The sequence below is a fragment of the Amborella trichopoda genome, chromosome 4, assembly GCF_054954075.1.
Source record: "Amborella trichopoda isolate Santa Cruz 75 chromosome 4, AtrichopodaSantaCruz75HAP2 v2.0, whole genome shotgun sequence".
In the NCBI taxonomy this organism is placed as follows: domain Eukaryota; kingdom Viridiplantae; phylum Streptophyta; class Magnoliopsida; order Amborellales; family Amborellaceae; genus Amborella; species Amborella trichopoda.
Window position 1 is genome coordinate 38,722,196 of NC_142339.1, and position 23,917 is coordinate 38,746,112.

General features: G+C 38.9%; 1 protein-coding gene across 5 annotated transcripts in view; it reads left to right on the forward strand.

The window, feature by feature from the left end:
- Nucleotides 1-23,917, forward strand: part of TOR (target of rapamycin) — a 130,558-nt gene that overhangs the window by 106,405 nt on the left and 236 nt on the right. For 2 of the 5 annotated variants that reach the window (XR_002283386.2, XR_016054453.1), the window contains exons 42-56: nt 6,061-6,267; nt 11,598-11,711; nt 11,860-12,051; nt 15,891-15,971; nt 16,111-16,185; nt 16,267-16,333; nt 18,980-19,140; nt 19,524-19,697; nt 19,797-19,925; nt 21,672-21,755; nt 21,994-22,055; nt 22,144-22,216; nt 22,290-22,424; nt 22,497-22,673; nt 23,341-23,848. Coding sequence is in view for 2 of the 5 variants with exons in the window: in XM_020676024.2 (XP_020531683.1) it covers nt 6,061-6,267; nt 11,598-11,711; nt 11,860-12,051; nt 15,891-15,971; nt 16,111-16,185; nt 16,267-16,333; nt 18,980-19,140; nt 19,524-19,697; nt 19,797-19,925; nt 21,672-21,755; nt 21,994-22,055; nt 22,144-22,216; nt 22,290-22,424; nt 22,497-22,673; nt 23,341-23,612 (2,003 nt within the window). In the remaining 3 variants the exon portion in view is untranslated. Of the gene's footprint in view, nt 1-6,060; nt 6,268-11,597; nt 11,712-11,859; nt 12,052-15,890; nt 15,972-16,110; nt 16,186-16,266; nt 16,334-18,979; nt 19,141-19,523; nt 19,698-19,796; nt 19,926-21,671; nt 21,756-21,993; nt 22,056-22,143; nt 22,217-22,289; nt 22,425-22,496; nt 22,674-23,340; nt 23,849-23,917 lie in introns of those variants that run through there. The other 3 variants (XM_020676024.2, XM_006828331.4, XR_016054454.1) reach the window with 2 other exon arrangements.

The window sequence follows — 23,917 nt, forward strand, 5'->3', positions numbered from 1 at the left end:
GTCCCTATTCCTTATGCCTTCTTTGATTGCTAATACTCTTGACCGCCTCATGAAATCTTTCTTGTGGTCGGGTGACATCTCCAAGCACTAAATACATCTCTACTAGTCGCTGGGGACAATGTGTATCAACCTAAATCCTCTGGGGCCTTGGCATCCGTAAACTTAGAAAGATGAACTTTGCCTTGCGAGGAAATGGCGGTGGTTGTTTGCCTACCACTAGCAACTCCTCTAAAAGGAAGTTCTTCTTCACAAGTAGGAAATTGATGACCATGGTTGGTTCTCTTTGTGAAGACCAAGCCGGCACTCTTCTGGAATTTACAGAAGCATCTACGCTTGTCGTGGCAATTCTTGGCTTCCATTAGGTTCAAAGGTATTGTGGAAATTGAGCCCTTTTTTGGTAGGATACTTGGATTGGTCATCAACCATTGAAACTCATGTGGCCAAATCTTATCCTCATTGCAAGTCTTCCTAATGCCAAGGTCTCTCAATTCTTGGGATCCCCACATAACCCTCTAGCCTGGAGCCCCTCCTTTTCGAGACCACACTCGGGCTCCAAAACAAAAGACCTTATCGCTCTCCTCAACCTGCTCCAAACTTTCCTTTCTCAAACACTAGACCAAGTGTTCCAAACTCGGCTGTTTGGCCATCTAATCGATTGAGTGGTCAAAATGCCTAGGCGGAGCACCTAGGCGGCTTGCATCTAAGCACCCACCTATGCAGCCCCTTAATTGGCTAGGCAGTATAGTCAAGGCAGCCTCCTCGACGCAACTTGCCGAGGGCGGAAAAATGCCCTCAACCAAGTCAATTTAGTAATTTGATCCCCTAAAAAGGGTTTTGAGGGGCATTCTAAACCTCCACAACCTATTTCGTGGCTTCTAGAGAGATAAAACTCCCTAAAAACCTCGAATCTGTGATTTATCGTTCTTTCGATAAATTTTTAGATTTGTTTTTTTTTTATTTCTTTCGAAATCAAAGGCAACAATTCGTGATAGTTTTTGGAGCTTCTAGTGATTGATTTCGAGGATTTTTGGTGGCCCAATGGACAAAGTTTAGGTCAACATCGTTTTGATAATGATATTTTTAGAGCATTATCATATTTGAATTAAGGTTTAGATTTTTTTTTGCTATAACGTATTATGTTGTGAATCATTTTTTTTCCCTTTTATGTTTCTTGCTTTTATGATATATTTACATGTTTGTAGTTGAAAGATTGATTTTTTTGTGATTAAGTGATTTTCTCCTCATTTGGACGGTGAAATTGGGTTTATATCGAATTCTTTCATGAATAATTGAATCTTGTTTTGTACAATATGTCATGTTTTGATATTCTATTATTTTTGTTGTAATGTTTTTGATAAATTGACATTTATGTTATATACTTATATTTTTATTCTTATGTGATGTTATATATAATTATTATTTTTATATTGATATCATATAGTCATTGTTTCATATTATGTGATTTTTGTTTCCTATTATTTTTTTTTGTGGCTATAATATTATATTTCCTCTTTTCACGAGGGGTTCGGGGCTCTAAAATCACCCTAAAAAATCCTACACCCCTGCCCTATAAACTCCTTTGTCCTTTTGGTTAGGTGGGGGGGGGGGGGGGGGGTTTGTGTCAATAGAGTCGTCTTGACCCATTCCTCAAGGATCTTTAGTGTCTCGTCTTTCTACTGATCCATGTTTGTAGTCCCTCTTGCACCTCAACCTCAAATCAAATTTGTCTTTCATCTATTCCACCCAAAGTTCAAGCCCTTAGTTGGCTAGCCATTCTCAATCATAATCTCGCCGCTAATCGTCTCCAAAAAAGTGGTTTTCCTCTCTTTTTTTTTGAGAGAAGGTTAACTTGTATTAAAGAAGTAAATAATTACAAGAACACAGTTCCGCAGTCACCCACAAGCGGGGACTCGGTAAAAAATAGAGATGTCAGGTTTATGCAAGAGAGGTTTTCCTCTTTTCAAATCCTTGTTGCATGTGCTCTGAAGTATAGGAGCTCCATGCTCATCCCTTTTGATATTGTAGTGTAGCCTCATTTCTTTGGGGCTTGACCATAAAGGACTTCAATTAGCTGCGGGCGCCCATGATCCGTTGGTTAGTTTTTTTTCCTCTTTCTTCTCTCCATAATATGCTACTGTAGGGATATTCCTCTTTGAGAGCCTCAGTCATGTCACTCCTTTGGACTATTGGGGGAGAGAGAAACTCGAGATTTTTAGAGGCAAACAAAGTTTGAGAATGGCCATTGCAGAAGCCGCATATAATCTCACAGTCTTTAGCCTTCTAACTTCAGACTTCTAAAATATGTTGCCAAAGAGGATTTTGTTTTTCACTAGTCAGCCATGATCAAGTTTGAGCCCCCAAAGCCCTCTTGCTCTTCCTATTGGTGTCCACCCAACCCATGCAACATCAAATTAAACTTCAACAGTTGCTCGCTAAGAAGTCTAGGACCATCTGGTTATGTTAGAATTTTTCGAGACTATTAGGGTACTATCCTTTCCTCCACCAGCTTCCTTGGCACTGGTAACCCCACCTAGGCTGAGGCCAACACTTTGCTCGAAGGTCTTTCTAGGTTTGACCGCATCTTGGGGGCTGATCTTATTACGGAAGAGGATAATATCAGTGTCATTCTTTGGGTTAACAACAAGAGTTAGGGTCTTTGGTGTCTCGCTTCCATTTTTTACCGGTGTAGGTGACTTCTAGTTGCCTTCAATCTTATTTGGCGGGAGGCTAACACCGAGGCCGACGCTTTTGCAAAGGAGGGAGCTGCCTTCTTGGGCTCCCCGACAACTTCATGAGTTATATCGTTTTAACATCTCCTGTTGGTTTTCATGTCTCTCCTCCTTTTTATCTCTCTTTCCTTACCTCACTTTCTTACCTACTTCTTTCTTCATCTCCTATATTCCCCTTCTTCCTTCATCGTCTTTTCGGCAGGTGCTTCAAAGTGTGACCCTTGGACACAACGTTTTCTTATCCCTGAGCACCCGGTCTGTGGGCTGCCTCCTCTACCTTTCCATCAATGGCTGTACACCTGTCGAGTTCGTGAGCCCCACGCTATATTGATACACAGCTTCTCAAATGTGTGCCTTCTCTCCTCTCTCTTTCTTGATTTCTTTTCTTAGCTTGTAGGATTTTTTAAAGAGAACCCAGGCATGCGGGTTGCCTTTCTCCTTAGCTCCCCATCTCTTCTCTTTGAGTGGCTGAGCACGCGGATTGTGGGTGGCCTCAACTCTCCACTCTATTTTTTTGATAGATGTACTTGTCAAATGGGTGCCTTCTCTCCTCTCTTCCCTTCTTTCTCTCCCTCTCTTAATCACTGTTTAGTAAGACATTGTCACCATCTTCCCCAAAAAAAGGTAGAAAAAGCCTTCCCCAAATAAAGGATGAAAAAGCCTGAGGAAAATTCGAACATTAAAATATGGTTGTGTATGACATACGAATGTTAGTATTGATCATATTTAAGAGATGCTCTGTACTAAGAAAGGCATAAGCATTTACTATTCTCTTCACTGGGAGCACAACCATTCTCTCCACCTTGATGTTATGCAACAGATCCTGGGGAGGAAAGTTCCAGCTCCTTCCAATTACTTAAATAATCTGAAGCTTTTGAAGTCTTGTTGTTCAAGGTGGCAGAATAACACGATCTTGGATTCTAAGTAGCTGCACCTACACTCTACCTCAATGATAGGATTATTTTGCTCCATGGGCACACTCCATAAAACCCCAATCAGACACATGCCAAAGCACCTCCCTCTTGGGCGAGAACCTTGGATACCCATATGGGTTCAAAACAGGTTCATGTCACGGTTCTCCACTGGATGGCAAGATGGTTCACAGTTTCATCCTCTTCCTGACGCATAATACACATGTTAGGGATAACCATAGGCTCTCTGTTGTGGGTGATTCGCTATAAAAGTTATCGTTATTCACCCGAAAGCAAGAACCCTAAGCGCAGTTAAAATATTTGACACTCTTGAGCATGGAACAATGCCTATCAATCTAGCAATCGCCAATGACTGCTGAATGGAAGACCCTGATCCTAAAACCTTCTAATTTATATTCCGCTATGCAAGCAGGGTTTTGTGCAGGTTCCCCTAAACCTTCTATTGTACCTCTCATCAAGTTATTCACTCTAACATCTGCCAGCCTTAGTAACCTTGGAAATTTATGCCCCAGTGAACTCTTTCTGAACAACATAGAGTTCTTGAGACTAATGCCGGAACCATCATGGACAACAAATCTATTGGACCATATAAAATTGTTTTTTTGTTACAATTGTCATACTACCCAGAGAAATACAAAGTTTGATTTAATGGGGGTTAAAAAATGTGTCCTTTTGAGGTCTTATCATCCGCTCTACCCGTTGTGCTATGCAACTCTTTTCTTTCTTTTTCTTTTTTTTTGTTTTTGTGCATACAAAGCAATGATTTGGTTCCATTTTTTATCGATAATAGTTGTCGCCAAGTTCTTTAGTGATTCAATAGCCAACATAGAGTACTTGAGACTAATACCGGAACCATCATGGACAACAAATCTATTGGACCATATAAAATTGTATTTTTGTTACAATCGTCATACTACCCAGAGAAATACAAAGTTTGATTTAATGGGGTTTCAAAAATGTGTCCTTTTGAGGTCTTATCATTCTCTCTACCCGTTGTGCTATGCAACTCTTTTCTTTTTTTTTTCTTTTTTTTGTTTTTGTGCATACAAAGCAATGATTTGCTTCCATTTTTTATCGATAATAGTTGTCGCCAAGTTCTTTAGTGATTCAATAGTACAAGAAGCCATGAAAGACATTTAAAGTAGACAAAATGGATCCAGTCCTAGCTGAGTAGAGAATGCCAGAATGACTTTGGAAAGCGAAAATAGTGAGATAGTTTTCAGGATAAAGCAAACGATATAAAGAGTGAGGAGTGTTGGAACAAGAGAGGCGGTAGGCTAAGACGACAGAAAACAAGGAAGGTACTTTGACAGAAAACAGGGAAGGTACCTTTGAAAGTTTATTTGCAGATATGATATCCATGTTTGCTCTAAACCATAAAAGTTTGGGTGGAAAAAGTAAGCCTGTTCTATTGGATTAATATATATAATTACAGAATATAGGAACAAAAAAGAAGTAACAGAATAAAAGTATAAATACCTAATAGTCCTGAGAAATACAACTATTGCAGAAAAATGTGCCGAAACCAATACAATAACCATTTTACTAATATAGTAATGACTATGATACCTTCGATTCACTTGTTTCATCATCATCATTATCATCTGAGCCTTATCCCAACTATTTGGGGTCAGCTACACAAATTATGTTTCGCCATTCTGCTCTATCAAGTGCCATAAGCTCAGTCAAACCTAGGTTCACGATTCATTAGAAAGTGTGGCAAAGTTTTACGTTGCCTGTTGCCTGCCTAGCTAGCACAACTCGCCTCCTCCATCATCGCTTGGAAACAGCTTGGGATTGGCCATGGTTTTACAATTGAATAAGTTGAATATTTTAACAAAATCTTGTATACTCTTTCAGTTTTATGTTGGTGTGTATCTATTCAATTGCAGTTTCATTCCAAAAATCCATCTAGGGGATGAATTTTAATTCTTAAATTTCACAAGCCATTAATCTCAACAACAATATGGAAAAAAAAAAATTGAATCTTAAAGACAATTTTTAATTGTGTTTCTAGTCTGTTCATTTTAATTAATCGCAAATCATCAGATCTACACTATTTGTTTAGCTGCAAGATCATGCATCTAAAGCCGAAATGCATCTACGGTGACTTAGGATGTGTTTCAGATCGTTATGGAAGAGGTTCTCATTTAAGCTTTCCCCTTTATATAACCTTGTTTTTCCTTTAGAAATTTATTTTTCATACGTACAAGAAGAGTGATTCCAAGTAGAAATAGCAGTGGTTAGAGTGCTTGTTTAATATAGCTTATTTGTGGCACTTGCAGAATGTCTAATTTAAAGTTTTCCATGATTTTAGATAGGGAAAATTGACTTCCTCAAACAAAATTTTCTTGGGTGCATTCCAAAGATTCTCTGATGCATTCCAACATGATTTTCAGGATATCCTTCGTCTTCTCACGTTGTGGTTCAACTATGGTGCTACCTCTGAAGTTCAGCATGCCTTACAAAAGGGTTTTGCACATGTTAATATTGACACATGGTTGGTAGTTTTACCCCAAATAATCGCAAGGATACATTCAAACAATCGTGCCGTGAGGGAATTAATACAATCACTTTTGGTTCGGATTGGACAAGTGCATCCCCAGGTCTGATAAATAGATTTCATGCTTTCACCTGATTATGATATATGTGTTATCTGACCTTCTAAATATATGATTTCATTTAAGTATGCCTTATCAGATTGCTTTCTGACCCTACCAGTGTTTTTACATAACAAAATTTATGAATAAAGAGATGTTTATGCATAAGGCTTCTAGAGATATGAAAATATTATACATTAGAGAGGCTTCACAGTAACGGCTGTCAGCTGTCAATTTTTGATGATTCATGCACAGGTTCTATTGCTGGATTTTTTTTTTTTTCTATTCAGAGTTTTATGTTGCTGGAACCTGGAATTAATATACAATGGCCTCCCTTTTCTATGGTTCATTTGTAGTCATCCAGAATTGGCTTTAGTGATTTGCAGCTGAGACATGAAATTGTATATTTTAGAGGAAATATTTAACGATATTGCTATTATACTGCTTTAATAAAAAAAGAATGGCCACCAATGGCAGGCCACATGAAAAGAAGGCAACTGTGGAGTTTATATAAGCTTTTCTTTCTTTTGGGCATTTTGGTAGGTTTGGAATATGGCAATTGTGTAGTTTCCTTATCTCCTGGGAGATGAACCATTGATTGTGGTTCATTTCAAACAATAAAGGACATATTTGGATGCCACTTCAAGCAATAGTTTAAGGGGCTAAATAAAAAATGAAAACTACAAAGGTGGTGTTCATATATGGTTAAGAGGACCAAATCATGGATGAACAAAGAGAATGCTTACCGTCTTTTCTTTTTATCCACAAATTACTCGTAGTGCTCTCTCTCTCTCTCTCTCTCTCTCTAGGCACTATGTGAGGTGAAAACCAGGGCTTTAGGCTTCCCCCTTTCTCTCTTAATGAAAACAACCAAACCTTCGCTCCTCCCTCTCTCTCATATATATATATATAGATGAGAGAGAGTGGATTGTCCCCCTGGAAGACCCCTTTTCTCAGAAAGCCTCATGTGACCCGTGTGATGTGTGTGTCAAGGCATCCGGGTGAGGAGGGCCTGGCGCAAGGGTACGGACAATGCGGACTAACAGGTTAAAGCTGAGGGCCTGACAGTCTTGGACCCCAGAGGGGACCTTGAGTGACGGTGGAATGTAGTCGACAGGCCATAGGATTGTGGGGCATGACCGAGGTAGTGGTGTGTGAGCGAGAGATGGCGGTATGCGACCAGGTCCTCGCTATATATAGCCCCGTGAAAGACGATATCAGAGCAAGTATGGGTGTGGTGGAAACAACAGAATTGGCCACGTAGCCAGGATCGTGTAGACCACCTCGAGACCTAGTAGAAGCTACTTGCATTACGGTGAAGGCGCGAAGCTTGTGTCAAGACCCAAGATGAGCACATGGAAGACATCCGTGGCAAAAAACATTGGACGTGATGGCATCAGTTGACCTAACCATGAAATCTAGACATGATTGTGGCATGAGGTACAGACCATGTAGGCGGCACGTGAGACGTGGTGGCACTATCAGAGCCTAAGGTTGGCACGATGCGACTATCATTGGTGGTATGGCTGATCTGCATGATCATGTTGTACACCTTGAGATACAGTTGGAACAACTCACCCAAGGGGCTCAGGATGTCGGGTTAGGACAGAACCTTGCTGCCTTAGAGGCTCGGTTCGGTGCTTTGAAGGTGGAGGGGCGTTGTGATATGATGCTCGTATGGGAGGGCTCATGGACAACCTTAAGGCCTTCACTGAAACCTTCGAGGCAAACCTCATGACCCTACAGAAAGACATGGCACTTGCCAAGAGGGCCTTGGGTAACACTAGTGGTGGGTTGGACTCTTGAGCTGCGAGGGTGCCAGAGCCATGTGTTTCGAAAGCCAGCAGGACTCCAAGGTGTTGGAGAACTTCCTGTGGGACATAGGGTAGTATTTCGAGGCTGCTCATGCCCATGAGAAGGATAGAGTTGGCATTTGTTCCGTGTACCTCACTAGAGATGCGAAACTCTAGTGGAGGATGAGGGTTGCGGACACTTCAAGGCCCAAGGTGAGCACTTGAGAGGCCTTGAAACAAGAACTGAAGGAGCGGTTCTTGCCACGTAATGCTGCCTGGGTAGCTGGTGAGGCATTGAGAAAGCTTCGCCAGACAGGTTCGATGCGTGACTACGTGAATAGGTTCATGTTGTTGATGCTGGATATACAGGCCATGACTGAGGAGGATCGGTTCAATTTTGTGTTTGGTTTATAGGGTTGGGCTCAGACCAGTTGAGGAGGCAAGGCGTGCGGGACTTGCCTATTGCTATGGCGGTAGCTAAGGGGCTAGCAGACCTTGAACTTCGTGGGGCAATGGATTCAAACCACAAAGGTGGGCCATCAAGGCTGAATGGCGAGAGGGTGGTACGCGGAAATGAAACTAGACCTGAGAAGGGGGTAGCAAAAGGGAAAGAGGCACCTCGAAAGGCCTTCTCAAGCTATTTCATATGTGGGAGTGACCATTGAGCGAGGGAATGTCCGAAAAGCAGACCCTCAATGCGGAGCCTCGTGTGGGAGGACAAGGAGACCCCAGTGCCGTTGGGTTCATTGTGGTTGATGAAGGCCATACAAGTATTACTCCCAACTAGTACAAACAAAGGCTACAGCCGTGGCATCTAAGTATTACCCTCGGCCAGGATTGCATGTGTATACATATCTGTATATATATTGACAAGGTTATATAGGAATGGAACTTGGGATGTAGTGCTATGAAAACGCCGCTGCTACCGTCTTGTCCCTAGCCAGATTCTTTATATATATATATATATATATATGAAAAATACTGAGATTAGCCGACTAGCTCATATGAGTATATGAGCCCAGCGATTCAGATTGAATCTGGGTCTATCTGACGGTTACGACCTCATTTTGTGTTTGAATTTTAATTTTTTTTTTCTACAAATCCAAATAACGTGAAATTTTAGGCATGTATTCCTCAAAAATAGTAGAATCTAATAAAAATATCAAAAAACTAATTTGCAAAAAATAAATTGACCAAAATACCCCTAAAAAGTTTTGGAGAATTTTTTTTTTTTTTTTGCGAATTAATTTTTAAATATTTTTATTAGGTGCGCCTTGATTAGAAGAATAGACCCCTAAAATTTCAAGTTATTTGGATTTTTAGAAAAAAAATTAAAATTCAAACACAAAATGAGGTCGTGTCTGTTAGATCGGCCCAGATTCAATCTAGGTCGTTGGGCTCATATATTCATATGAGCTAGTGGGCTAATCTCAACATTTTCCTATATATATATATATATATATATATATATGACTTCACCATGCAATACTACTTCAACATTAACAAAACTTCATGGAATCTCTCATCCAAACAAATGTAACTTACCATTCTTGCTTGTCCCTTTAAATCCATTGGGTTCTTCAAACTTACCCCTCTTTTTTGGAGTTTTGCACCTTCTGTCCTGAATAGTCACCACAAATCTACTGAACGTTTTCTTCTCTAGCAAGAGTTGGAAATAAGGATTTGGAAAAACAATTTTTGGCTGAGGGTTGAGTATCTCAAAGTGATGGCAAGGATTTTGGGTATATTTTGATGTGGTGCTTCGTACATGGGAGAGGTCATTCCAGAATGAGTAGGACTGGTGACCTAGAACCAGGAGGAGGGATCGAGCCATCGACTTGGCTGCCTTTACCTATTGTTACCCTAGAATTTGGAATTAGATAATTACAGAGAGCAAAGACCAGGAATGGTCTTAGGAACCAAGGTATCTCATTGTTTGCTTAGTAAAATTAGTCACCAAGAGAGAATTTTGTTGGCAATATTTTAAAGAAACTCAGAAATAAGAGATGAATTTGTAGTGGAGGATCAAAATTAGACTAGGCACAACAATTTTAAAAACTAGCCCTAGAAACAAGAGACACTTTCCAGTACAGATCAAGTAACTAGGAGCAGCAAGTAACTAACCATGAAAATTAGAGATGGATTTGCTGCGATTGGTGGATGGATCAATTGATTAATTCATGTATTGGATGGATGGAATACTTGAAGATGCAGATCCAAGTGATAATCTCATTTCTGATTCATTCTTAGGAACAAAGAAAACTAATACGCTTAAACCCAAATAGAAAGGAATTTTCCTTGTAGGGAAACATCCAGGAGGAGGTTTCAGAGGGAGTGGATGTTGTAGAAAGAGAGTGGATGATTGGGAGGCCCAAAGTGTATATATATATATATATATATATGTATGTATATAGATATATTTATAAGAGAGAGAGAGAGAGAGAGAGAGAGAGAGAGTTTTATTGATGAAGAGTTTCTCAGATTGCCTTTGACTGGTTTGTGTTGACTGTTGAACAACTGTGTTGATTTGAGGCTAAAAAGGCTCCAGGGGCAATATTTTACAATCATACACTTGGACTCCCTGAAAAATAGCCATGGGAACCTCTAGATATATCAACAACGTTATGTTCTGATTAGATGTCTAGGGACTTCCCCTAGAGAGGTCAATGCATAATCACCTCATGAACTGGTCCCATTGAGTTTCATCAAAGCAACTGTTCATGGGTTGGACCCAAGTTATGTAGGTCTAATGCAGAGGGATGAGCAAGATCCTCATCCCCAACAGATTAGTAGAATCCAGCTTTTCATTTATACCACTTCCAGTGTAGGGACTCACTGGTTCCCCTAGCCTTCTCATACTCTCTCTCATAATTAACGTAACAATCACATAATTATATGCATATTATCTGCGCTGAATTGTACTTAACTGGTAATCAATAACTTTCTCTAGAGAGTGGAAGTGGAAATTGGGTCACTTAGTTGAGATTGGAACTTTGGAGTTTGATTGAATGGGGCATCCTCCATCTTGTTCTTTGCATTCATCCAAAAAGTGGGAAAACTCCTAGTTCTTGACTTTCAGCCCCAATTTCCATCTTTGAAATTTCATGGTGCCGAATCTTACTCCTCAGTGCGTATATGTTGGATATCACGTCCCAAGTTCAATTATGCAGAACTATCCACCAAAAAAAGAAAAAATACCGTGCTGGATAGCGTACAGCAGCTTTCAATCCATGTCATAACAGCTTAGGAAATTGATGAAATCAAACTGCTGATATATTCACGATTCTATGAGTATTGTGGAATTAGTGCTACAATTATCTCTTTCACAATGATTTTTCTTTAATCACCATGCATCGCTTACTTAGATAATCCTTTTCAGAAAAGCATTCTCTGGGGCAGGAACAACGCTTGTTTTCAGCTTGAAACTCTTTTTGATTTAATTTCTATTATAAGATTGTGCAAATTTTTATCTCAAGAGTCAAAAGGTGTTTTTATTGTGTAAAAGACTCATTATGTATATATGACTTGGTTTTCCCATGACAGGCTCTCATGTACCCTTTATTGGTGGCTTGCAAATCTATAAGCTCATTACGTAAAGCGGCTGCTCAAGAAGTGGTTGACAAGGTTCGGCAACATAGTGGGGTGCTTGTGGATCAGGTAGGACTATACACTCCCTAGGAATTTGTAGTTTTATTTTAGCTCTTGGAAATCTGTATGTGCTATTTCTAAGGTTGCATATAAAATGGAATTGACTTTCTTGGTGCTATTGTCTTTGCTGTGACTTCCGTTTCTTCCCAATAACCAGGCACAGCTTGTATCGAAGGAATTGATTAGGGTTGCCATTCTTTGGCATGAGATGTGGCATGAAGCATTGGAAGAAGCTAGTCGTCTGTATTTTGGTGAGGATAATGTTGATGGCTTTCTTAAGGTTTTGAAGCCATTACATGAAACTCTTGAAAAGGGGGCTGAAACCATAAAAGAGACCGCATTTGTTCAGGTATGCCAAAGAAATATTTGTTTATCAGCATGCATTGGAATTGCCTGTTCAGAAAAACGTAGCACACATGTTTAATTGTATGTTCCATCATGTGCAGATGCCAAGTATCACATAGGATCGTTTTATTCAGTCTTTTTTTTTAACAGTTTCCTATGTTTGCATTTATCTCTTTTTGTTTCATATCTTCATTTTGCGGATAGTAATGATTATTATGGTCTCATAGAAGCATGAGCAAGAACATAAAAGTTTTATCCATGTCATCATCATCATCAGAGCCTTATCCCAACTATTTGGGGTCGATTGCATCAATCTTGTTTCGTCATTCTGCTCTATCAAGGGCCATTCCCTCAATAAAACCATAAGTCCCTAAATCTTTTCTTACTACTTCCATCCATGTCCTTTTGAGCCTTCTCTTGCCCTTTTCGAGCCTTCCACTTGAACCAAGTTGCACCTCCTAAACAGTGTTGTGTTATGTCTATACTGCACATGGCCAGCCTACCTCAATTTACTTTCCCGTTTTTAGCCTATTGAAGCCACACTTAAGATCCCTTGAACATATTCATTTTAAGTTCTATCCTTTCTTGTCTTGCCACTCATCCATCTTAACATCCTCATCTCAACTACACTCATCTTAGGGAAATGTTGTTTCTTGACCGCTTAACATTTTGTCCCATAAAGCAAAGTTGGTCGCACAGGTGTCCTATAGAATTTCCCCTTCAGCTTCATTGTTAATGCGGCGATCACACAAAACTTTGGATGCACTTCTCCACTTCGCAGACCTAGCTTTAATTTTATGTACGACATCATCCTCAATATCTCCATTTTTTTGGATTATCGACAAAACTTTTATTCATGTATTTCCTTAAAATTACATAAAAATAGAATTTTAAATACTTCTGATAAAAATTGGTGGTTGGTTTGGATCCCACGCACATTTGCAAGGCTGATATTTTTATCTTTTGCCTCCTAACCCACTACATTCTTTGATCCCTTGTTGCTTTAGTCGCTTGCTTATTTCTATCTGTATAGATGCACGTAGCCTTTGGTGATGCAGTTGGCTCCTTTTTGGGAATTTAAACTAGGTTATTTGGTCCTTTAGCTTTTTAAATTATCTTATGGTATTTATGTTTTTCTTTTTTTTGTGGAGAATTGAGGTGTAGAGTTGGAAGTTTAATTTTGAGCAGATGAATGACTATGATTTCATAGTTTTAGGGTTTCTTTATGGAGCCAGTAAGGTTTGAAACTCATGAAAGGACTCATGTTAGGGTGGATTCATTACAGGCTTTGTGAGAGAGCATGAGGTCTCAATCTATTGTTTTTGTTTTTCTGTTGTTTACTTTCTCCTTTTGCATTGCATCAAGTAGTATGGGAGCTTCAAAAGATCCATTTATCATGATGCTACTTAAGAGCACTCTGGCAATTGAGGATACATTGTCACAAATCTTGGAGATTGTGAATTAGCAAATCAGAGACAGCGTAAATCAAGCCATTGAGAGATTTGAGAACAAAAAGCAATTCATAAATTAAGCCATAGAGCGAGTTTGAGAGAAGACTTTCTACTCTAAATCGGCAAGCTTCGAGTGGAGTTCAGTGAAATAAATCAGTTGTTGCAATGATTGGTGAATACTCCTTGTTGTAAAGAAGTTGATCCTAATCCATTTGATTGAATCCATTTGATTGAGTAACAAACTTCCATTGGAATATCAACCAAACATTACAAATTTCGATTTATCTTTATGAAGAAGACGACAATGTGGCTGTCATGTGAAATGCAGCCCCTTTGAGCTCGTAAGAAAAGTCATAATTGTGCTAAATTTTCCAAAGTTCCACTGCAAGTTATGAAATAAGTTCTCTAATTATTTTGTTGAAGTGGAAAGAGTACCCTAGTGAATGGTGGGACTTCATCACCAACAATTGAAAAAACACATGAATGATGTGATACAACAAGCTTGAGGCCAAGCTTCTCCCAACTCAAAGAATGATGCGATTAAGTTTTCTATTTTTTGGTCCGTTATGTTCTTCTTTAGGATATTGAGATTGGGGTTATTTGGTCTTCCAAGTTATCCTCGGGTATTTACGCCTTCTTGTCGTTGTAGAGAATTGAGGGGGTAGAGTTGGAAGTTTTATTTTAAAAAGATAAAGGATTAGGACGTAACAATGATTAGGACTTCTTTTAGAGCAAGTTAGGTTTTTAAGTAGTATTATTATTATTTAATATGGAAGCATTGGACAAGGAAAATAGAGAGAAGGATGTCACCTTTTTATCTTCCCCCCTTTTATAAACTTGTGAATACACTCATTTTGGATAATTCCGTGTAGCTCTGATAGAGCATAATCTCTCAGTCTTTTTTCATTTTTCTATTTGTTTGCGTTCTCCTGTTGTGATATGCCTAATTTCACAAAGTAGTGTTTGTATTTGATCACTTAACAATTTGACCAAATTGTGGTTCACTACATTGGGGCGTTTGATTTTTTTGTTGAGTTATAGTTTCATATTATGGTTCTATGGTTTGTTTGATTGTCCTTGCTGAGGCAAGGTTTGATGTCCGAGCCAAATTGCAATTTGGGCCTGTTTGGAACCTGCTATTTGACCTTAAATGATGTTTGATTCACAAATTTGAATTAAGAGTAATGATCCTATGGGACCTTCCCACATCTATGTGTGTAGGACACCAAAGGATCACCATTAAATTTGACACAGATTTCTAGAAAAGTTATCACATGGGTGTGGAACTTGACTTTTCTAGGGATCTGTGCCAAATTTAATGGTGATCCTTTGGGGTCCTACACACATGGGTGTGGGAGCATCTCACAAGGTCATTTCCCTTGAATTAATTCCCAATTATTACGAGGCCCCCAAAAAACAAATTCCACCACCATAACCATTGCCCCTACCACCACCACAACCACTCCACTGCCACCCACTCTACCACTGCCGTGGCCCCACAATCACCACCACCACTTAAGCCACCGCCATGACCACCGGTCCTACCTATCATCGCCCCACTTCCATCACCAACACCATCACTGTACCCCCACCTAGCCACCATGACTGCTGCCATCTCCACAATCACCACCACCACATCACCAGTCTCCCAGCTCTACCACAACCGACCACCAACACCATTGCGTCACCACCACCATTACAGAACATAAGTAAAATGTTACAATCAATCACCCATAGAGAGCAAATCACAGTTGACCAAATTTCCTTTAGAGAAAACACCATTTTGCAACACCATTTGCAAAATCGTGGTGTTGCAAAGATGATGGTGGCTGTGGCTTTGATGGTAGTGGTAGCTGTTTTGTTTTTGTTGTGGTGGTGGTGGTGATGGGAGTGGTGGCTGTATGGTGGTAGTGGTAGTGATGGTAGTGGCAGTGGTGGTGGTAGTAATGCTGGTGGTGGGTGGGTATGTGTGTGTGTGTGTGTGAGTGTGTGACTGTGTGTGTGTGTGTGTGTGTGTGTGTGTGTGTGTGTGTGTGAGGGAGATAGAGAGAGCATTCTCTTGTGAAAGGGGATCCTGATAAATATAATTTGCTTAAGTGCAAAAACTACTCTGAATGGGCCTCTACAATTAATTTTTTTATTTTTTAATATGTAATGACAGTCAAATTACAGTCTAAAAAATTGAAGACTTACAAAAATGGAATTGCAATTTAGCAAATTATAATTTCGTCCAAATAAGATCAAACAGGTCCTTAATATAGACATGCATTGGTGGTATAGATTGGACAGCTTTGGCCAGCAGCTTTTCATATTGTTGCACAGATAAATTAGATGTACCCTTGTGTGTACCATATTGATTTAACTTTGGGGTAATTTACTGGTTTGCCGACAGGCATATGGCCGGGAATTACAGGAGGCTTATGAATGTTGTCTAAAATATGGGAGAACTGGAAAAAAGGCTGAGCTCACCCAGGTACTTATTATTGTTGCTTCATGGAAAGAATGGTTGATTCTTCTCTGTTTATAGCAGATAGATGATAGAAGCCCTTTCTTTTAAAATTTGTTAGATCATAGAAGAATATTATTATGACGAGAGTGTATATTCAATGCAGGCATGGGATCTGTATTACCATGTTTTCAAACGTATAGATAAACAACTTCCTAGTCTTATGACACTGGACTTACAGGCAAGAAAAAAATGCAGAAATTTTTTTTCCCTTGCGTTTATTTGATATGTGGATAGCTTGCTTAGTTTTCTATATGTGCAGTCTGTTTCCCCAAAGTTACTCAACTGTTGCAATTTGGAGCTTGCCGTACCAGGAACATATCGTGCAGGTAATCGTGAAACAAGCACCAGTAGATACCCCTTTTTGTACCTAACTAATGGCATGTTGGCAGACAGAATTGCAGAAACACAGATAAAAACAGTAATCTTAAATACAGTTTGCAAAGATAATCAATGGCATGTAATTGGGTGGAAAAATTATAAGGAAATCTCATATGTTGGGAATGAGAAGATGAGATCATTTCTACATTTTTGAGAGTTAATGATATTTTGGACAAAATAGATATATCAAGGAAATGTAAGATATCCCATATAATTAGTGGAAGTAAGAAAAATGCCCCCAATATTTTATAGTTGATGTTCATTTTCCTTTTCTTTGCTTTGTTTCTACTTCCAAGATGCTCCTGGTTTGGAACTAGCAACTCTGAACTGATGTCTTCATTACCGATTCTTAATCTAGTTGGAACCCATGTTTTCGTGTAGAAAACATTGATTCAATTGGTGGCTCATATATGTTTTCATGTTTTGTTCACAAAAACACCAATTCGGAACTACTGGTTCCAAATCAGTGTTTGCAAAACCGGCCGATCTAACAGCTAACCGGCCGGTTAGATCGGACCTGCTAGTGGCCGGTTCCGGTTTTGGCCGGTTTTGGTGATCAACCAGTATTTTATACGTTAAATAGATTAATACTTCCAATTTATATCAAATATGTTAGGTTGGTTTATTGGATAGCATTAACAAGTACCTTTTACTTGAATCAGGTTCGAATCCCGCCACCAGCGTTCTTTTTAATGAGAATTGGTTCGTAAAAGCATTTCGTTGGTTCAAAATATTTATCCTCTTTTAATGAAGTCCTCTATTACTAGACACACTAACCAATATGCCATTAATTACTTAATTGATAAAATAAGGGCCTATATTATATATAACATAATGTTTTTTCATTTTCTTTAAAAAGAAAGGTCATTTTTTTAAAAAAAAAAGATCATTTTCTTTAAAAAAAAGATCATTTTCTTTAAAAAAAAAAGAGTTGGTCTAGTCGATTTTTTTAACACTATTTCAATATTCTTTACTTTATGGTAAAGATCAAAAAACATTTTGGTTACCACCTTCAGCTCTGTTTAGCAGTGACATTTAATTATCACATGTCTATTCCTATATTCCTAATTGGCATGCAGTCAATTATGGAATGGTATGTTATGGTAGATCCTTAGTGGCTGGTTCATCTTGTGGGTATGAACTGGGTGCAATATAGGTATGACTTCACTTAGGACTGGCAATCAGTTTGGTTCACCTGGACTAGGTCAGGGTATGGGTCCAGGCATTTGACCAGGAGGGTCGGGTCCAGGTCTAATATCCTGGACCCAAGTAGCATTTGGGTCGGTTCCAGGTCTAGGGCGACTTCATCCATATATATATATATATATAGGCATAAGGTGTTAATCTTAAATAATCCAAGTAAGGCACATCTTCAAAGTTTGTCGAAAGATGTAATTTTGGTGTTGAAAATTTCAGTGATGACTTAAAAATCTACTTGACATCTAATTATGAAATAAAAAACTCAAAAAATGGTGCAGATCAACCAGATCTAGAAACAGATGAAAATCTTGAGAATGGATGGTCTAGATAATGTATTACAAGATGTACCATTTTTTAGACTTTATAACCTTTCTTTTTTTTCACATTTGTACATCTCGAGGTCGAGATGATCAATTAGAGGGTTTTTTTAGCATTGGAACAGCCTTTTTCTTTGGATTTCTGATGCTTGCCACTTTTCTACAATATAAGGTTGCAACCTTATATAAAAACTTTCCAATATGTATATGTTAAATTCTTTTTGGACAATTGACATGGGACTATTGCATTAGTTTTACTTGATTTTTCTTGTAATTATCACGTTTTTAGGTAGAATATTTTTAATAATTTTAGGGCAATAAATTGTTACTTTTTCTATGTTTTAATATGGATCGGGTTGGTTCGATTCGGGTCGACCGGACACGAATTTATTTTCGGTTCGGGTCCGGGTCCTCCCAAATCAATTCTGGTTGGGTCTTGGTGGGGAGACTTTGGAGCCAGTTGGGTCCAAGCCTCAGTACCATAGGAAGGCTTTCAGATTAAGTCCGAGTTGGGACCCACCCGGATCTGACCCGTTCCCACTCCTAGCTTTATTGATATGGTACTGCATATTTGGTGAAATTGCTAAATTATGTGCTAACACACACATATATGAATATGACCATGTGTTACATACCAGCTGCACAAAAAATGTTTATCGTCTTCACAACCATCCATGAAACATCGTAACATTGTCAATCATTTATGGCGCGGATTATGGATATTACAGTATATTTGTACTCAAAGGTGCTTTTATTGTCAGGAACCCTGCTTATGGGTATCTACATGTGAAGCATTATGACAGTATATCACTGAACCAACTTTATATATATATAAAGTCAGTGGTTGGTTTCGAACTTGGGATTTCAGACGTATTGTTGCAATTGTCAACACCTTAACCGATCAAGCCAAGCTATCCCATTAATGAACTACTTCCATATACGAAAGTTTTCACTTCGCATATAATAATCCACAAAGCCTGAGAGAAAATACACCTGTTTTAAGCACTAGAATGCTGCAAAAATAATGGTGCTGAGTGCTTTCATTGTTGACTCAGAGACCTGTCTTTGACTTTTCAGGAGGACCATTAATAACCATAGCAAGATTTGCTCCACAGCTTGTTGTAATAACGTCCAAACAACGGCCTCGTAAATTGACCATTCATGGAAGTGACGGAGAGGACTATGCATTTTTACTGAAGGGTCATGAAGATTTGCGGCAAGATGAGCGTGTCATGCAGGTATGCCATGCTTGATGTAAACTATTCTACTGTTTGTAAATGTATTCTGCCACTGGGTTGGTCCATCATATACGACCGCACATGAATAAAAATCAGAATTACAATAAAAATCAGAATTACAAAAAAAACACGGGGTCAAAAACAAAAATGAGTCTCTTTTGTGCTCTTCATCCAAAATTTTGGTGTGAATGTCAGAAACATGGGCAAATAGTTCTTTGTATGTGTGTATGTATTCATGCACGTGTACTTTGCTGCATGATGTCCATCTTGGAAGTGCTGAAATGAATGGTTGAATTCAATGCTTTTGCTGTTTGGTCTATATCATGAACTTAATACATCTTTTCACATGCACATAATTTAATAAATTTGGTTTTATGGTTTAGCTTTTTGGCCTGGTGAATACACTACTGGAGAACTCCAGGAAAACTGCAGAGAAGGATCTCTCTATTCAACGCTACGCTGTTATACCCTTGTCTCCTAATAATGGATTAATTGGTTGGGTTCCAAATTGTGATACCCTTCACCATCTGATTCGTGAATACAGGGATGCTAGAAAGGTGCCATAAATACACTTTCACCATTTGTCTCAGTCAGCAATTGCATTGTAGCAGAAACCTTTCTGGCTTAATTGCTTCATTGTTGACTTGTGGTTGCAGATTTTCTTAAATCATGAGCACAGATTGATGCTGGCTTTCGCCCCAGATTACGATCATCTCCCACTTATTGCCAAAGTTGAAGTTTTTGAGCACGCTCTGCAGAGTACTGAAGGGAATGATTTAGCAAAGGTGTGGACAATAGTTTCATATTATTGGCAACTTTTTGCAATGGTTTTCGCCTGACCTTAATACTCCTTTTAACTGCAGAACATGGAATGCAAGGATTTGCAGTGTGTGTGTGTGTGTGCATGTGTGTGTGTGTGTGGGCTTGTGCTGTATGCATGTGTGTCTGAGGTCTTGTATGTGTGCGTGTGTGCATGCATGGGCACATGCCATTGTGTGTCTGTGTATGTTTGTGCTGGCGTGCACATACTCTCCCCAATATTGGATTCATTCTGAAAATGACCAATATCGATTATGGGTGACTGAAAAAAGTAATGGGATTTTGGATTTTTTGGCTTTTCTTTTTTGTAATTTATAGTTTCACAGTTGGTCAAACAGGAGTTTTGGGCATGTGTTAACTGCCATCAGATAAGCAGCCATATTCATAAGGGTGCAGTATTCCATTATATATATATATATATATATATATATATATATATATAGGAAAGGCTGGCATGAGCCCACTAGCTCACAGCTACATATTACATATGAGCCCAACAGTCCAGATTCAATTTGGGCCGATCCAATGATCACGATTACGTTTCGTATTTTAATTTAAATTTTTTTCTATAAATCCAAATTACTTGAAGTTTTGGGCGTGTATTCTTTAAAAATTGAAAAATCTAATAAAAATATCAAAAAAATAATTTGCAAAAACTAAATTGACCAAAATACCGTTGAAAATTTTCAGGGGCATTTTGGTTAATATATATTTTATGAATTATTTTTTTAATATTTTTACTAAGCGTGCCTTGATGATAAGAATGAACATGTAAAATTTCATGTGATTTGGATTTGTAGAAAAACAATTAAAATTAAAATATGGAATGAAGTTGTGATCGTCAGATCGGCCCAGATTGAATCTGAGCCGTTGGGCTCATATGTAGTTGTGAGCTAGTGGGCTCACGTCAGCGTTTCCCTTTCAACAATTTAACAGTTTACTCTTTCTCAACTATTGTGACTCATGGTTGTGTATTTTAATGGATATTTTGATAGTAGTAAAATATTAAATAGTTGATCTCTTGTGCGTATTTTTTATAAATTTCCCTACTATTTTAGTACTTGGGTTTCCTATGGGTTGCTTACACTTCAACAATCTGATGTCAACAATGGGCAGTCGGCGCATGTTATATATATATATATATATATATATATATATATATATATATATATATACCGTTCAGCAATTTAACAATTTATTCTTACTCAACTATTGTGACTCATGATCGTGTAATTTTAATGGATATTTTGATAGAAGTAAAATGTTTCTTGTGCGTATTTTTTATAAATTTCCGTACTATTTTAGTACTTGGGTTTCCTACTGGTTGCTTGCACCTCTCCAGCAATCTATCAACAATGGTCAGTTGGCACATGTTGTACCTCTTCTCGTTGGCTTTGGGAGGAGGAACGACACAACCCGTCTGTTGTGAACATTGAACGAGTGGCGTGGTTCTAGCAAACTTTGAGAAACCTAATTTTCAGCATTGTATGCAGACCCTTATGATTACAATACATCAGCCTATCCAATCGGGGCATTTGTGTTATTTATTTACAATATTATTATTGTTGTTTGAAATTGATCAATTTTGGCCCTATTTTACATACCATCTTTTGGGGTGAGAGATTTTAGAGTGCAATTGAGAGCATCGCACACAAGTAATGCCTATTGCTTTCTGTTGTGCTGCTTGTTGACAAAACTATGAACATTGGTAGGTGCTGTGGTTAAAAAGCAGAACTTCTGAGGTCTGGCTTGATAGGCGTACTAACTATACAAGAAGTTTGGCTGTCATGAGCATGGTACATGTTCCCCACCTATAGCCTACTTTTTTCAGTTCCATGTCCATTGGGGAAGGTATACTAGACCATAATCTATAGCTCCTCATTCAATCAACCGTTAGACTGCAAGGAAGTGAGCCCATGGTGGGTCATACTCCCTCCATCACTTGCCATCAGTTGATTGGATGTGATGACCCCGACGGGCATTCCTTCCAATAACGTTTTCACAGATGGACTAATTTTATTACGTGCATTGAAGGTGGGTTACCTGCTGGGGTTAGGTGATCGTCATCCAAGCAATCTTATGTTGCATCGATACAGGTCTTCCCTCTCTTTCTTCAATTGAATTGGCTGTCCATTATTTTTTTTTTCCTATTTCAACTTGAAACTGGTTTCTTCTTTGTTTCAGTGGAAAAATTTTGCATATTGATTTTGGAGATTGTTTTGAGGCTTCAATGAACAGGGAGAAGTTTCCTGAGAAGGTGTGTTTTTGCTAAGTTCATAGTGCTGTTTCTTAATTTGTCATTTCTCTAATGCTAAAAACAAGTGATGCAGGTTCCCTTTCGCCTGACAAGAATGCTTGTTAAGGCTATGGAGGTTAGTGGCATAGAAGGCAATTTTCGATCCACTTGTGAAAATGTGATGCAAGTTCTAAGACAAAACAAGGACAGTGTCATGGCCATGATGGAGGTAACTCAAAAACAAACCAGATAGTTGTTTATACTAATTCTGGAAGCCTAACTTGTTTGCCTCTTTTTGTAGGCCTTTGTCCATGACCCTCTGATAAATTGGCGCCTGTTCAATTTTAATGAAGGTCCTCTTATGCCCAATTTTGTGAGCACTCATGCTCAACCAATTGTAAATAGTGATGAACCAGTACCCCAAGGAGAGCTTCCTTCTCAACCTCTGCGTGGAGCACGGGAAAGGGAAATTCTTCAGGTAACACCAAATTCATATCATAATGTTCTTATTTTGCCATCTACTCAAATCATGACTTAAGTTGTGGGCACATACCATGGTCCAAATACTCACCCAAAAGACATACCATGATCCAAATACTCACCCAAAAGACATACCATGGTCCAAATGACTGTGGTACATACTATGTAATATTCCAAGCTACATCCACTGTCCTTTTCTATCAACAGATGGTTGGATACTAACTTTACCCAATTGGTTGCCCCTGGGGGCCTCTATCCGATTAATCTTCGACTAACCGTTAGCAGGAAAGAATGGTGGATGTGCCCCTAGAGTACCGCATACCATTGTTGATTGCACCATGGTATACCACTTGCACTAAAAGGATCCAGCAATTCAGCTGAATATGGAACTGGGTTCAGCCTACCATTGTTGATTGCACCATGATTGAGGCCTAACATTTTGGATGCCCTTTCTTTTAGTTAAGAGAAATAAATCTTTAATTCATTTAGAGTTCCAAATTCGGCCGCTTTTTTGAAATCTAAGTCGCCAAGTTTTTTCTTTATCAAACAAAAAGTCACCAAGTTTTGAAATCCCAAAAGCCTGTTCGGTTTGTACTTCATGAAGGTTTCTTGGCAAATTTGCTTTAGAATTAACCATATTTAACATTTTCTGTTGAACTCTGAAGGCTGTCAATCAACTGGGTGATGCAAATGAAGTGCTGAATGAGCGTGCAATTGTGGTTATGGGTCGAATGAGCAACAAACTGACTGGTCGCGATTTCTCTTCTGGGTCTTCGGGATCAGTCACGACCACCACAGCTCAGCATGCATTGGACCACAGTACAATGGCTAGCAGTGATACACGGGAAGCAGAGCAGGGATTGAGTGTTAAACTTCAAGTTCAGAAGCTCATTCTACAAGCAACTTCACATGAGAATTTGTGCCAAAATTATGTCGGGTTTGTATCTTACCATGGTCCGATGGACCATGGCTTATGGAACTCCAAGATTACATCCACCATCCATGGCCTCTGATTGTTGGTCATAATTGACTGTGCCTGTGGTGAATGCCCCAGCAATCTTCTGCCCAGTTAATTTCAAACCCTTCAGCAGTAGGAATGAACAGTGGATGTAGCTTGGAGTATCTCATACCACAGTCCACCGAACTTGTGTTCTTCCGTGTAAATCTCCCCTGGCAAGTTACTGCTTTTTCTTGCCTCTTTTGCCCTTTTCTTAGTTGATAGGGTTGTCATGTTAATAGAGG